The 16,957-nt window shown below is 39.2% G+C and overlaps 1 protein-coding gene across 3 annotated transcripts in view; it reads left to right on the forward strand.

Annotated features, from left to right (window-relative positions):
- Positions 1–13,691, forward strand: part of CROT (Carnitine O-octanoyltransferase) — a 160,754-nt gene extending 147,063 nt beyond the window's left edge. For all 3 annotated transcript variants that reach the window (XM_067149186.2, XM_067149185.2, XM_067149184.2), the window contains exon 12: positions 13,056–13,691. In XM_067149186.2, the coding sequence (XP_067005287.2) occupies positions 13,056–13,182 (127 nt within the window). In that variant the 3' untranslated portion in view covers positions 13,183–13,691. The remainder of the gene's footprint in view (positions 1–13,055) is intronic.
- The last annotated feature ends 3,266 nt before the right edge of the window (positions 13,692–16,957 follow it).

Raw genomic sequence — 16,957 nt, forward strand, 5'->3', positions numbered from 1 at the left:
ACCCAGTATGGTGAACATCTTATCCCTCGGTATCCTGTCATATGCTTTCTCTAGATCTACAAAACATAAACACAGCTGTCTATTCCTTTTGTAGCATTTTTCAGTTACCTGGCGCATACTGAAAATCTGATCCTGACAGCCCCTCTGTGGTTTGAAACCACACTGGTTTCCATCCAACTTTCCTTCAACCACTGATCGCACCCTCCCTTCCAAGATGCCAGTGAGATACCTCAATAGTTGTTGCAATCCTTCCTGTTCCCTTGCATATAGATAGGTGCAATTACTGCTTTTGTCTAATCTGAAGGTACCTTACCAACACTCCGTGCTAATCTTACTACTCTATGAAGCCATTTCATCCCTGCCTTCCCACTATACTTCACCATTTCAGGTCTAATTTCATCTCTTCCTGCTGTTTTATGGCAATGGAGTTTATTTACCATCTTTTCCACTTCCTCAAGCATAATTTCACCATCATTTGCCTCCTCCCCATGATCTTGGTTGTTCATAACACCACCAAAAAGATTTCCTTTTACGTTGGGAAGATTTTCAAAATATTCCTTCCACCTGTCCATTGATTCACTGGGATCTATTATGAGTTCACCTGAATTACCCAAAACACTGTTCATTTCATTTTTCCCTCCCTTCCTAAGATTCCTTATTACTGTCCAGAAAGGTTTCCCTGCTGCTTGACGTAGCCTTTCCAGGTTATTACCAAAATCTTCCCACGACTTCTTTTTAGATTCAACAAATATTTGTTTAGCTCGTCTGTTTCTTTCATCTACATAGAATTCTCTTTCTGCATCAGCCCTTGTTTGGAGCCATTTCCGATAAACTTTCTTTTTATATTTACAAGCCCCTCTCACTTCTTAATTCCAGTAAGATGTTTGATTTTTCCCATCTCACAGTTGTTCCTAGACATTCCCTTGCTGTTGCTACTACGGCATCCCTGTATGCCACCTATTCTCTTTCTATATCCTGAACTTGCTTACTGTCCACTTTTCAGAACTTCTCACTAGTTATATCCATGTACTTCTGTCTGATTTCCTCACCCTGGAGATTTTCTACCCTTATTCGTTTGCAGACATATTTCACTTTCTCTATCCTAGGCCTAGAGATACTTAGTTCACTACAGATCAGATAGTGGCCTGTTTCATCAAAAAATCTCAGAGAAACCCATACATTACTAACAGATTTCCTGAATTCGAAGTCGGTTAAGATATAGTCTATTATGGATCTGGTACTCCTACTCTCCCAGGTGTAGAGTAAAGAGTAAAGGGTAAAGAGTGCAGTGCAGTACTCTGAAAGTGCTATAATCGCTTCAGTTAACCCTCCTGGATACTTGGAAAACATAATTCTATTGCCAAAACGATTGGTGAGTGAAAAATGTACTCTGAACTGTTTGTCGTTGTGCAGTGCTGAAAGTCTGAGGATGGCAGCCATAGGTTGGCCACAGCAAAGGGACGGGAGCGGTGTTGTCAGACTGTTGTCAGATATAGTCTATTATGGATCTGGTACTCCTACTCTCCCAGGTGTAGAGTAAAGAGCAAAGGGTAAAGAGTGCAGTGCTATACTCTGAAAGTGCTATAATCGCTTCAGTTAACCCTCCTGGATACTTGGAAAACATAATTCTATTGCAAAAACTATTGGTGAGTGAAAAATGTACTCTGAACTGTTTGTCGTTGTGCAGTTCTGAAAGTCTGGGGATGGCAGCCATAGGTTGGCCACAGCAAAGGGACGGGAGCGGTGTTGTCAGACTGCCTGTAGCTAATCGACCACTGCCGTGCTTGGCACTTGCCCTAAGTGGGGACATCGAACTGAACCTGGGTCCACAACAGTGCACAATTTGCGGAAATAGTGTTCGGAGGAACCAATTATTTGTCCACTGTAATAACCGCTCACTAAATGGCCATAGAATCTGCGCAAAACTCTCAGTGTCTGGTTTCAGGAAAATAAAGAACGGTTCCCATACATGGTTATGCTAAATGTACATATGTAAAAAAAATCTGTTATTTTTTTCCTTCAATGCGTGCAATATTATGTGACCTGGACGGTTACAAAATATCCATGCATCGCTTGAAAGCCTTGACTCGACCATCGTATGTGTCAATGAGACATGTTTGTCCAGCAAAATTAATGACTCAGAAGTGTTTCCTGACTCGCTGATATTGTTCCGTAAGGACTGATCCCACAGCTCTGCAGTGAGAGTTCTAATTGCAGCCAAGCCAGAATGTCATCCAACTCAAGTTCATCACCTGTAGACAGCAGCTGAAGCACTGTGGGTGAAAGTGACATGTAACAAATACAAATTCCTTATTGGATCAATTTATCGCACCCCTAATTTGTCCCCGGAAATGAACGATTAACTAATCCTCTTTCTCGAGCGTGTGCAACATGTACAACAAAATTATGTTGGCATTTATATTGTCGGTGATTTCAACCTAGAAATTGCACGGTCCAGAAATGCTGCACCTGTTCCAAATAACCCCCTCATCAATAGATTCCTTTCTGCTTTCTATGATTTATTCCTCCATGAGTTAATATTCTAAGTCAAGTGTATTATGCAAACAACATGCTCAACCCTTGATCTTTTCCTAAGTAACATACCACAATCCGTCCAATCCCTTAATATTATTCCTGGATTCTGTGATCATCAGGCAATTCTCGCAACACTGACCCATATAAAATCATCCCCCATACTCCATACCAGAACAACATAATTTTTCCTGAACAAACTGGAACGATCTATCCATTTTATTCTCAAACCACCTCCCTGTTCTCACCTCAGATTTCACCGGCAGTACAGACATAAACAAGATATGGCAAGACTGGAAGAAAATTTTCTTCCAGTGCGTAGAAGAAACCACACCAATAGTAAATATAACCAGCAGACAGAAATCTCCATGGATTACCAAGGAGATAATAAGAGAGATTTGAATAAGGGACCACCTGTACCAGAAATGGAAAAGAAACCCAACCGATTGTAATTGGGAGAAATACAGGCTGGCTGGGAACAAGTCTAAACAATCTATCAGAAATTCCTACGAATCTTATATTCACAATCTCAGCACCAACTCCAAAGAACTGTGGGCTTTTCTCAGAAGTAAAGGCTGCAGCAGAGCTCCATCTGTATTTAAACATAATGATACTGCAGTCTCCACACCACAAGAAGTTGCAGACACCTTCAGCAGGAAATATAAAAATAACTTCTCTGCCCCTGCTGAGGAAGAGAACATGCTCTATTCAAGGACAACATCTACCCCTCTCTTCCCTCCTACCAACCGGTATTTCTCAACAAATGAAGTCAAGAAGAGACTTCTGAAAACAAGACTACATGCCGCGACCGGGCCGGTCCGAGTGCCAGCAAGAATTCTTAAGAATTGTGCAGTCGCTTTGGCGCCCTCTCTTTGCGCTCTCTTCAACTATCCCATGAATACCAGATCTGTGGCTGTGGAGTGGAAAGGAGCCAACATAGTCCCGGTTTTCAAAGATAGAGATAAGGAAAACATCGATGATTACCGCCCAGTTTCGATAATATCAGGGGTCTGTAAATGTATGGAATGTCTAGTTGTTAAATGTATGTTGGATTTTCTGAAGGAGAGAAACTTGTTGAACTCAAACCAGCATGGCTTCATTCTGGGAAAATCCTGCACAACACTTTTAATAAAAGTCATTGATGACTGGCAGTTCTCTGTGGAACAGACTGATGTCTCACAAATAGACTGTATGACTCTGGGCTGGAGCAAAGCTTTTGAGCAGGTGTCACATCAGAGACATCTGTTTAAACTTAACAACTACAGCATTCAGGGTAAACTGCTGGCATAGCTGAGGTCATTTTTGGTGGGTTGAACGCAATGTGTTGTGTACGGAGGAGCCAAATCAGATCAAACAACAATTACTTCTGGAGTAATTCAGGGCAGTGTGTTAGGGCCTCTCCTGTACACGATTTATGCTCTCGACTTACCGGATTATGTCAATTTGACCATGGTGCAGTATACCTATGACACAGTTATTTACAGAACCATGAAAAACTGATGATATTGTACAATTCCAATTGGATCTGGATAGTATAGCTCTGTGGTGTGAGGTAAATAAAATGTATATAAATATTAAGAAGTGTACATATATAGGAGTAAGCAGAACTAGACAACCACTCCAGAACCAGCCTACTCTATGTGGAATCCAACTACCGACTTCTAACTCCATCAAACTGCTCGGTATTCACATTACGGACAATCTAAAATGGAATAAGCCTGTGGAGGAAGTGAGGTGTAAGGCATACAGAGCGTTAGGTTGTGTCCGTAGATGTCTCAGGAGGAAGAAGTAAAGACCTATGATTTCCCTGGTGCGGCCCATTCTACTATATGGTCTTCCTTCCTGGCACCCAACAACAACGGAAACTATGAAGAAACTAGGTGTCCAGCAATCAGCAGAACGTTTAATTAACAAACACATCTATTTAAACACAGCCAGGTCATTGCCACCAGTAAACTCGTTATGTAAACAAATAGACATAGCCTTCCTGAAGAAATCCCTGACAGACAACACACACCTCTCCCCTTTCCACTGCCTGCAGCTTAATTACCGCTCTGTTAGGAGAAGCCAAGGAGGTACTCTTGTCCCTCCCCTCGCATATTTAAATGGATTTTATGCAAGGTCTTCTTGTATCTGGAATCTTCTATCATCTGAGGTAAAACTGCTTCCTCTTCCTCACTTCCTCCATGCAGTTAAGAAAATGTATATGTAAATAGAAACCCATATGTGATGTATAAAACGTGTATAAATTAGAATTGCAAGAAAGATGCGTGCAAGTACAGTTGAATACAGGCGAATGTGTGTGCGTGCGCATGTGGGAATGAGTGTGTATACAGGGTTATGAGTGAGACTATAAGTGGCTGGGTAGTAAGATAATTATTGTTCTAAGAGTACAGTGTTTGGAGTGTAAATATGTAAATTTAAAATTGTCTACATATATGTAAATATTCAGTAGAGTTTATGTACTCATACATGTGGGAATGGAGGCACTTCCGTGTATGTGGGGCTTGCCCTTTCTCCATCTACCACCCCTAAATTGTACATGTACAATTTAAAGAAAATAAATTATTAATAATAATAATAATAATAATAATAATAATAATAATAAATGAAAAAATAACATTTTACTTGAAATGTTCATTCCATTTTTTTATTTTTTATTTTTGCTAGGGGCTTTACGTCGCACCGACACAGATAGGTCTTATGGCGACGATGGGATAGGAATGGCCTAGGAGTTGGAAGGAAGCAGCCGTGGCCTTAATTAAGGTACAGCCCCAGCATTTGCCCGGTGTGAAAATGGGAAACCACGGAAAACCATCTTCAGGGCTGCCGACAGTGTGATTCGAACCCCCTATCTCCCGGATGCAAGCTCACAGCCGCGCGCCTCTACGTGCACGGCCAACTCGCCCGGTCATTCCATTTATTTGCCAACAATTTTATAATAAAAACAAACCCTGCTTCCAGCTCTCCAACTCAACACCACCCTTCTCTCTCCCTCTCCCCACTGGCTTAGTACCTCCCTCCCTTACTCCTTTCACTCCTTCTCCCAACCACACAAACACAGCTGAGTCAGCTACAATCACAACTAGTGAAAGCGAGATCTCTAAACCAAGAAGGTCAGGCTGTTCGAGAGGGCAGTTTTTTAATAAGTAAGTCTCAAGTTTTCATTTCATTTATTTTTTATCTATTACCCCAAGCTTTTCACGTACATTCATTTACCTTCTCTCCATTAGAGATTTAGACTTCATTGACGGTATCCACTATCGAGTCACACTATGCTGTAGCTGGCATTTGCTTTCTCTCACACTATGTCTTAACTTCTGTTGCCCTCGAGACCACACAAGCTTGAGACTCATTGAAGATAGACTGGACTGTTCTCAAGTTTTAATTTCTGATTTCGTCCTCATTTTAGTGTGACTTACTGTGCTTTTAGACTAAGAGGTTCTGAACCATGCTACAACCTCTTATTGTTTTAGCTCATCCTGTTTCGCTTGTTTTTATATATTCTTTCTCATCGTGTTTTAATGACACTCTTTTAACATCAATTCATGTAGTTTTTTAACATTTTTTTCATTGAAGATGGCTCAAAATGAGCCGAAACATATTTGATTAGAATTACTCCATCAAAAGATGGATACATGCATGTATTGAATAGGACGCAATAAATACTTCCCCTTGTAAAGTTAAAACCATCAATACGGAATGATATTAATATCTTGTAAAGTTATGACTGTTCACACAACCATTAAGATGAAGTCAAGCCTCATCTGAAAAGAACACAAGCTCTGTTGAATTAATTTTCATTCATTGATGCAAGATATCACTCACAGTATCTCACTCTTGTGGCTGGATCAGCAGGTTATAACAATGGGCCCATGTAAACCTATACAGTTTGATGTGTAACAGCTTTGTAGCTCTGTGTGCAGAAGAAACCGAAACACCTACTTGTTGTGCTAATTTTTTTTTTTGAGTGATTTATTTGGTGACTGTTCAAGATTCACACCAATGGTCGTGTGTGCAATTACTTGAATCTGTGCTCGTGAATGTGGCTCTTCACCAGGAAATTACTGAACAAATGCATCATGTACCTGTCGACCCGACTCGTACTTAAAACAACTTTTACATACAAAAATATGGTGTTGCAATGATAACTGCCTCACCATTTTAACAGCTAAGATTCAGACTGGCGACTGATACTTCCGAGGATGCTAAATAGTTTATTATGTCACCTGTTCAGTACATTAGAAATTTTAAACATTTAGGAATTTATCATTATTTCCATATGAGACATGTTTCGCCCTTTCTTGAGGGCATCATCAGTCATAGTACTACCTCAAGGCATAAATCAGGTACCTGATTTGTAATTAAATTGTAAATACTAAGATATAAAATTGACATATTACAATGGGAATGTCAAGAGAAAAACAATGTTCAGTGATGATATAGATAACAATATATCAGCCGTTGGCTGTAAATATTCAGTTGTGAAGGATAACAGCATCAAAAATGTTAGGGTATGTCCTACAATGGATGACATAAAATATTAACATGGGGCAGTTTAAGGGAAAGATAAGTGACTTGCTCTAATAGGTAAGACCACAGGGTATTTGACAATGTCCAGCAGCAGTGGTCCATATGAAGTATTGATGTTATATTATCAGAAATGTTGGCAACTGTTACTAAAATCTCATTAGGAAACAGTGTTCATTGAGAAAACAATGTTCATTAATAAATGGAGCTTAAAGGGGTTATAATAACTTATTTATATACACAGTAGTTGGCACCAATGCGTATAACCACAGGGTATTTTAGCAGTGTCCAGCAGTGGTGGTCTAAAGAATCATTGACGCTACTCTATTAGAAAATCTTAGGAAATTATAAAGTTTATATATATATTTACGTGGAAGCAGTTTGGGGAGAAAGGGTACAAAGTGTCTGGCACCAATGTTCTTAACATTGTACCCTTTGTACACATAAGTGGGAACAATATGACCGAGGTCACTGTGATTTAATCAGTAGAGCATCTGACACGAAATCGGAAGATTGTGGATTCAGTTCCCACCGGTGTCCAGTTGGCCATTTTTGTTCTGTACTTAACATCTCTTCTTCATGTTCCTAACATGACTTAATAAGCTACAATAAGATACAAGGAGGTCATGAAAGCTAAATATTTACTAAGATGATAATGGTGATGTTTATTATTATTATTTTTATTATTATTATCTGTGTACTGTGTGTTGTTTCTGGGTTGAATTCTGTTCTTTGTTCTGAATGCTGTCTTTCTTGGTTGGTTGAAATGGTACATGCAGCTCACCTCCATTAGGGGTGTGCTTGAAAAAACTGCACCACTTCTAGTTGAGGACACAAGTTTACTTAGTGAAAAGAATTTTGATATACTGCTCTTGTAGGACACTGGTCTGGGCCAAACCTGTTCTGTGTCCACTTTTCCTGCATTAGCAAGCCTGTGCTCCACTTGAACAAAAAATAGTCTGGCTGTTTTTTCCTTCAACACTGTTAATGATAGAAAATCACTGGATGGTACACAGAATGGACTATTTATAGTCACTACTTTCCCCACTTTTACAAGAGGAATAATCACAGAAATAAATAGGAAAATGCCATAAAATGAAATGATGACATAATCCACGTCAGTTGTAAGCCTGCTCTCTACTTCACATGACTTAGTGGCTTCAGCTGGAACCTATTTATGAAAGTGGTGATTAAGTTGGGACAGTCTCTTTCCCATTTAACTTTGAGAATTTATACATGTAACTCTGTTTATGCTGTTTTTAATTAAATGATATCTTTTTCAGGTATAAGCTGGCTTTAATGGCCAACATCTGTTGACACGTCTTGATCTGTTTCCAGGATGTTATTCTGTGCTGACATTTTGTTGACATTTTGACTACTCTTCAGTAGCCCTTGTGAAGATTAAATGACATGGGCCGGATAGGCGCCTGTATCTTCTTCTTCTTCTTCTTCTTCTTCTTCTTCTTCTTCTTCTTCTTCTTCTTCTTCTTGAGGGTGGTGGTGGTGGTGGTGGTGGTGGTGGTGGGGTGCTCTGTAACTTTCGCCCAGTCACTACACACAAATATTGTTTCACTTGGATATAAACACAAAACTGATTCGCCTGTATATTTATAACAGCGAGAATGCTCGGTAGTGGCGCCTGCATTTACAATACTAGCCTCCCGATCAGATTGATGTTTCGAGGACCTGTGCATTGTGATCCGGTGCAACCATTCTTGTGTTGTCTGGCAGTGAGCAACACCCACCAAAGTATGCTAATCTCAGCCCCTTTTCTTTCCTGTTGAAATGGTTGTCATGTTTCATTATCTCTACACCTTCTCAGTAGAGATGAGCATGACATTGGTAGGTGGTAGCCAGAACCATGGTTTCCTCAGATTTCATTTCATGGTTGAGGAAAGAGACAGCATGTTTCAGCAGTGCTGTTTCATCAGGTTGGATGAGACGACATTCACACTGATATTCTTTTGGCCTGGTGTTAGCATGTTGAGTGCCAGACCAAAATCTTTGGGATTCCCATCAAGTGCCGTGAGCTAATAGCACCAAGTTATGCCCTGCTGCCAAAATCTTCAAGGCTTAACCAAGCGAGGGATCGCTGAAATAAGGATATATGTTAACCTGTTATCTGTATTTGATCATTGGTCATTATGAATTGTACACGTACATGCGCCCCCATATGGAGTTGCACGTATACAGTAGCTAATGTCCCGACGCTTGGCCATACTTACCTTTTCCTTTGAAGGGGTGCATTATTTATGTTGATTATGAAAGATTTGTAATAAATAATAATGTTATTTGCTTTACATCCCACTAACTTCTTTTACGGTCTTCGGAGATGCCGAGGTGCCGGAATTTAGTCCCGCAGGAGTTCTTTTACGTGCCAGTAAATCTACCAACACGAGGCTGACGTAGTATTTGAGCACCTTCAAATACCACCGGACTGAGCCAGGATCGAACCTGCCAAGTTGGGGTCAGAAGGCCAGCGCCTCAACCGTCTGCGCCACTCAGCCCGGCGAAAGATTTGTTAGCTTGTTCATAATGTGAGCCTGCTACATCTGAAGTGTTATTTTTAGTGTCGTATTTGTGGTCTTTTCGTGGGCGATACGGCTTGCACGATAATCTCCCTTGCCAGGGAGCCATCTATGGTCATATTACAGCCTGATTCTTCACTTCCTCAAATCACTTTTCTATCATGTTCACAAGGGGCTATATTTTGTACCATTTGCCTACCTCTTGCTTATTGTTGGCAGAATGCCAGAATCCCAAGAGTAACTGAAACCTGTTTCTGCTCATAACACTACGAGCAACTTTCGTATATAAAACGGTCTTTACTACTCCAATAACATGCAAAAGATGGCACTTGGACAAGACCCATCCACAAGCAAAGACGGAGAAATTTCCTCATTTCATCCGATATTGTGTCCACCCATTCATTAAGCCAGGTTGATCTACTTAAATGCTTAGCATTAAAACTTGTTGAGCATTATGGTTTGTTCCCCCTACCATTAAATTTATTACTTCATTCATTAAAAAAAAAATTTTAAATGCCATAAGTTGAGGCTTCGGAATCATTAGCCATCCATGTGCCTCCACCCCTTGAAAAGCGATGTCACGCTGAGCGCTAATGCAAGGTCTCCAGTTGTTGTTGTTGCTGTTGCTGTTGTGTTCGTTTGTTTGTCCAACCCTTGTCCTGTTTCTCTATGGTATCAGGTATGAGATGAGGTGAGGTGAATCTTTTATGGCCAGATGCCCTTCGTGACGTTAACCTCTTCAGAGAAGTTAATGAGATGAAATGAATGATGTGATATATGATACTAGGATGGGAGAAGGTGAAACCCAGTGCTGGCATGTAGCCTACCAAACCAAACCTCACAGCATGTAACTTCCTTGAAAGGGCTTTGGCCTGCCCAGCAACCGCTGCTCAGCCCAAAGGCCTGCAGATTACGAGGGGCCGTGTGGTCAGCACGACACATCCTCTCGGTCGTTATTCTGGGCTTTCGAGACCAGAGCCGCCATCTCACCGTCAGATAGCTCCTCTATTCTAATCACGTAGGCTGAGTGGACCTCGAACCAGCCCTCAGATCGAGAGAAAAATCCCTGACCTGGCTGGGAATCGAACCCGGGGCCTCTGGGCGAGAGGCAGGCACGCTACCCTTAAACCACAGGGCTGGCACGGCACGTAGCCTACTCCTGTCAAATAGCACCAAGGGGTCTGCCTAAGGCTTATCGTCTCCATCTGACGGACGAATCACCATCAACAGCGTCATATGCCCTCACTCCATATGAGCACTGCAGAGAGGTTTGGAATTTAATGCAGGCTTTTGGCACACAATCTAGTGATTAGAAATTGTACACCATCACCTCCCCTACCTTACCGCCCAACATTTTGATGGTGAAATTTTTTCGACCAACGGAACTCGAACCAGCTAACCTCAGTGTCAGACCCTTTACACTTAAACGCCTTAACGATTATGGCTATCAGACAGGCTATTATTATTATTATTATTATTATTATTATTATTATTATTATTATTATTATTATTATTATTATTATTATTATTATTATTACGCCTTGTATCGAAACTCTATCCTCATGTTCACTTCGAGGCTCACTTTCAACACTTTCTGAATTGTCACTGCTTTCTATAATTATATCACCTGTACTTGGTTCAAAATCACTGTAACTGCATTCTTCGTCGATGTCATCATTGTCCGGCTTGTACAATAAATCATCCAAACTATCTACACTCAGTCTCCTTGATTTACACATAATGATTTAAAGATAATAATAAATAGAGCCCGGATTTCCATGCAAATGCATGTACCTAAATAAGCTGGTTACACTTCTGAAACTTAAGCAGATATTCGTTTTATGACTAATTAATTCCAAACAACTGTACTTTTTCCGTGCATGGTTGCATGTTTTGGCCTTTTTGGGAGAAAATTCATGCATAATGCATATTTTGAAAATTTTGGATTTAATAGCAAATAATTGGACTTTTATATTGGTTTGTATGACTTTTCTTCTGACTTTGACGCATATATTATGTTAACATGCATGATAGTGCCTTTTTTGAACATGGGTTTGCAGAATTTGGGTCCATACGTCCACGTTATTTGTCTGTTACTGAAAGAGAAAAAAAATGTATTCATGGTATACTACTTGATAATCAAAGTTAGATGCATAGAGGTCCTATAATCCAGTTATTCAAGCACTTTCTTATCTTTTGCTTAAGTGACATTGATGTAAGCGGGAAGACCTTGCGTCGACCGCTCTAATCCTTAGAAATAAGGTGTCCCAGTAAAAACTGAACCCTGTTTTACTTTACTAATTGCTCTTTTTTTTTTTTTTTTCGTCTATGTTAGATGAAGAAATCAAAACTTGAATCGCATTACTGCGATGCCACATTACTGAGATAGCAGCTTACAAACCTTAGTTTTGCACTGAATCCTGTTTTGTTTTCCTTGAATTTCCTACCCCAAACTCCGAACTCTCACTGTTGACACATCTGAGGCCAAAATAATTGATAAAAGAAGGGAGTTTGAAAGCAGCACGCTTACATGCTTCGAATTGTAATTTAGTGTTGGACTGTGCTGAGAGGTGTTGGTGTCATGCCATCTGTTAAAAGTCTACGAAGAGACCTCATGTCTAAATGGATTGAGAAAAGGAATTTCGGAGTTAATTTTTTAAAAGAGAACTTCAGATATACTTTGTCCTACATGTCTTCATTTAAGTATTAACCTTTCACTTCTTGTGATGTAGAAAGATAAACAAATGAATTTAAATGAAGAAAATGTGGAGAAATTAGTTGTTGTACTATGTTTCAAAAAGAAGTGAAAATATAATCATGTTGAAGTGAATTTTCATAGTGCATATTTTCCAGTTTATTGTGCATGTTCCCTCATTTGATAGTGCATGAATGCCTGCATATTTTGAGATTTGATAGTGCATGGAAAGCCAGGCTCCAGTAATGAACAAACTAACTCATGCAAAAGAAAACTAATAGCGCACACACACACACACACACAAATAATTCGCAAGATGGACAGTAACTTTGTCAGCTTACGAAGCACTCCTGGCATACCTATATGGGGTCACACCAAAACAACAATTGACGAATGAAAGGTGGACTATGCACTTACTTAAATAGACAACCAACAGATGGCAGGAAGAGGCTTTATACAGTTTTAAGAGACATACTTACTGAGCATCCAAATGGAAATGTGACGTTCAAGAAATTGAGTGCTCTCACATACCCAGATGGGGTCGCTTGGCACTTAACGTGTTAATGCTGCATTTGGCTGTTCTGATATTAACTATCCTGCACAAACAGGGAATGTGGTACACGTGTGTGCTGGAGAGAGGGTTCTGAGGATCCGTAGCTGAATGTAATTGCTAGGATATTTTACTTGTCTTCCTGACAAGGGTTCTGAAGAGTAGTTGAAATGCTTGTCAGTTGACTCTGTGTTTCTTTGACGATTTTCTTTATTTCCAGTCTTTGCTTCACAGTCTCCGTTTGGAGGGCAAGTTACGAAACCAGTGCTCATAAGCTATATCGAGCCCTGGTCCAGTCCTTTGAAGACATGCGCCTGGTTTTAGGTCCTCCACCATCAAAGCTCTGATCAAGTAGATACTTTCAATGAGGAGGGGAAAGGTTGTGATAACATACCTTGTGATAGTATTTATAGGAATGAGAATGTTAGTGCCACAGTGAGTTAGTCATATCAGCTCAAACATGTCTTCATTTTACACTGTTCAAGAGGTGTTAGTTTTAATACATTCAAAATACGTGAAGAAAATTAATTTTATTGTGTGATGAATTCAATGCAATGTCACAATTAATGGTGTAGGTAAAATACTGTAAAATGCTGAAAATCTGATACTTGAAACATTAAGTATGGTGAGATAATCATTTTATATTAGATTTTTAAGGCTGTTTCATTGCTCTCACTGTAGTTTATAAGTTACAAAGCTTTGTTTTCTTCAGTTTTTTTGAAATAATATAATTCCATGGTTTTAGCTTTGTGCAAATATGAGCAGAATCCTCCACTTAGATAATTGTTATGCAATACCAAATTGCACAAATTGACAGCTCTGCTCAAAGCCCTCAATGAGTAACTGGAGGAGCTTTTCCCTGAGTAACTGGAGGAGCTTTTCCCCGTTAACTGTGTTTCATTATTGTAGAGATTGGCTTATACATAATACTTATATACATTGTAAAGATGTGTGCATTATAATGCAAAAGTTACTGTGAACAGCAATTTTTTCTATGATTTTGGAAATTTTCCCGCTGTAAATACCATAAATATTAACACTAAATTAGAGATTAACTGCTTAAGAATGCACATCATCTTAAGAGTTCAAAACAATCCCTATTAGCATAATTTTACAACTGTTGGAATTTATTTGAGATTCAGGAAAAGTCAATACTATTTTCTATGCATAAAATCCATTAGAAGGGATATACTCTAAAAGTGAGCAAATATTCCCATCTAGGTAGGTTATCCTCATTAGTGTCCGGCTCCATGGCTAAATGGTTAGCGTGCTGGCCTTTGGTCACAGGGGTCGCGGGTTCAATTCACGGCAGGGTCGGGAATTTTAACCATAATTGGTTAATTTCGCTGACATGGGGACTGAGTGTATGTGTTGTCTTCATCATCATTTCGTCTTCATCACGACGTGCGGGTCGCCTACGGGCGTCAAATCAAAAGACCTGCATTTGGCGAGCTGAACTTGTCCTCGGACACTCCCGGCACTAAAAGCCATACGCCATTTCATTTCATCCTCATTAGTTTGACGTAAAATAAAGAAAATACCCTGCTATAAAATGGAGTATTCTTTCTGTTGTGGACAGTACTCTAGAACAAAACTTTTATTCTAACAACTTACAATGATTCTTGTTGAAATTCTCAAAAAGTTGAAGATGCTGTTTATTTTCCAAATTACCTGGACACCTACCTTATTTGAAATCTTCCTGTATCATTCTATGTAGTTAAAAAAATGCTAGAGATATTTTAATCATTTTAGTTGTTTGCCCTCATGAGTATTTCAATTTTTTTTTTTTTTTTTTAATTTACTGGAAGGCTAGCCAAACATCTGCTAGAAATCTCTTCTGAATTAATAAAAGCAAACCAATATATACAGCTACAGAAAATAGAATTTTGAAGATAGAGATGAAATTGCTTAAGAATGCACAAACTTATTTTGCATTGTAATGATTTTTAAATATATCCCATTCTTAATACCGTAATTTAGTAATACAAATTTCTGACCTGTGCTATGCAGGTAATGAAATGTCGTATGGCTTTTAGTGCCGGGATATCCCAGGACGGGTTCGGCTCACCAGGTGCAGATCTTTCTATTTGACGCCCATAGGTGACCTTCACGTCATAATGAGGATGAAATGATGATGAAGACAACACATACACCCAGCCCCTGTGCCATTGGAATTAACCAGTTAAGGTTAAAATCCCCGACCCAGCCGGGAATCGAACCCGGGACCCTCTGAACCGAAGGCCAGTACGCTGACCGTTCAGCCAACGAGTCGGACTGCTATGCAGGTGAAACAGAAGAATAAAAAGTATGTAGTCTTATTCATGAGTGACTGCAGTCCTGCTTACATTATTGATTACTGTTACCGGGCGAGTTGGCCGTGCGCGCAGAGGCACGCGGCTGTAAGCTTGCATCCGGGAGTACTGTCGGCAGCCCTGAAGATGGTTTTTCGTGGTTTCCCATTTTCACACCAGGCAAATGCTGGGGCTGTACCTTAATTAAGGCCCCGGCCGCTTCCTTCCAACTCCTAGGCCTTTCCTATCCCATCTTTGCCATAAGACCTATCTGTATCAGTGCGACGTAAAGCCCCTAGCAAAAAAAAAAAAAATGATTACTGTTCAGGTAGAATCACTTTCACATCCTGGCTATGAGTAAGGATATTAAATGACCTTCATAGGAATAAAATAGTATTATATTTGGTGACTGTTTTAACTTCTCTTCAAGGTTACAATGTAACGTGTTTAGATTTTACTCTAACTCAGTCCTTGTTTTGTTATTATAGTTATCAGAATGAGACTAAACCCCACAGTTGTAATTTTCTCTATGTTTTGAAGAGTAGATTTGTTTTTCTTGAAGAAAAGAATCAAGTGGGTTTTTACTTGAAAATGAAATTAAGTCCAGGATGGAAAGCAGCTACCCACTTCAGGTGCTATGGTAAACAAGTATAAAATATTTGAAGGTACTGAATATCTCAAGTGGTCTCTTTATCGGATGTTCAAGCAGGCAGGAATTATTTTCTTATTTAAGGCTCACTGTTACCTCTGATGCATGCATTGTATCAGTAAAATGAAGAAACACTTACCTTGATAATGCTGTTAAAATTCTAGATATCTCACTGCACATCTGTTGGAGGGAAAGCCTGAATTAATTGCCTTTAATGTCGAGTGTCAGTACAGAGTTTTAAATTTAGTCCTGAAGCTGGATAAAATATCATTCAGGAGCACTAAACTATAGATCTAAGAATCAGACCTTTCAAATTACAATGATTATTTCAGATGCTCACAGTTTTTTTTTTTTTTTGTATGGCTGAGGAAAGAGTATAGAATTATTTTTGTAAGGTATATTCTGATATTTTCTTCTTCATTCTCCTTATAAAAATGTTTGTTTTCTGTGAAATATACTCTGTGTTCATTAAGTGCTAGACTCTGGAGCTAGCAAGTCCACAAATTCTGCTGGTCACAATTTGATTAATGCTCACTATGTAGTCTTAGGAAGCACCAAGGAAACAACGTGGCTTGGAGTTTACTGTAACAAACTATGTTCAGAGGTGCTCAACGTAAGACTTAATCAAACAACATTGCTAACCTGTAAATTTGCACCTGATGGATGAAAACTGTACAACTTTATTCCATCATATAAGGCCATTATTTTATCATATATGATAACTTGAGATTAGATTGTTGAAGAATTATCCAATCTTGGTCATGTTAGCTTGGGTTTCCTTGGTGCTTGTAGATAGAGCATTATAATTGTATAGAACCATGAAATAGTCTATGATTTAACTATGATTTAATCCATATTTAATGTTACTGCCATGTGCTTCGTTACATACTTTGTATGATGTTGAGAGAGGAAATTGGATTATCGGCTTCATGAGAAAGATGCTCATGACACTAGATAATAATAGCAACTTATTTCATTAAGCAGACAATACTGTATTTATGTTTAATTTCCTTTTGAAAAATGACCACTACATTTTACTTCTGTTTATTATAAAAGATTACTATAAGTTACAGTGGCATGCACTGAACCCCATCTACCAAGAACTTTGTATTAACAATTTCTAATTATTCCTTAGAACACTTTTTATAATGTTTAAAAAATTGCAAACTTCTAAGCCAAGCC

This window comes from Anabrus simplex, chromosome 6, assembly GCF_040414725.1.
Source record: "Anabrus simplex isolate iqAnaSimp1 chromosome 6, ASM4041472v1, whole genome shotgun sequence".
NCBI lineage: Eukaryota > Metazoa > Arthropoda > Insecta > Orthoptera > Tettigoniidae > Anabrus > Anabrus simplex.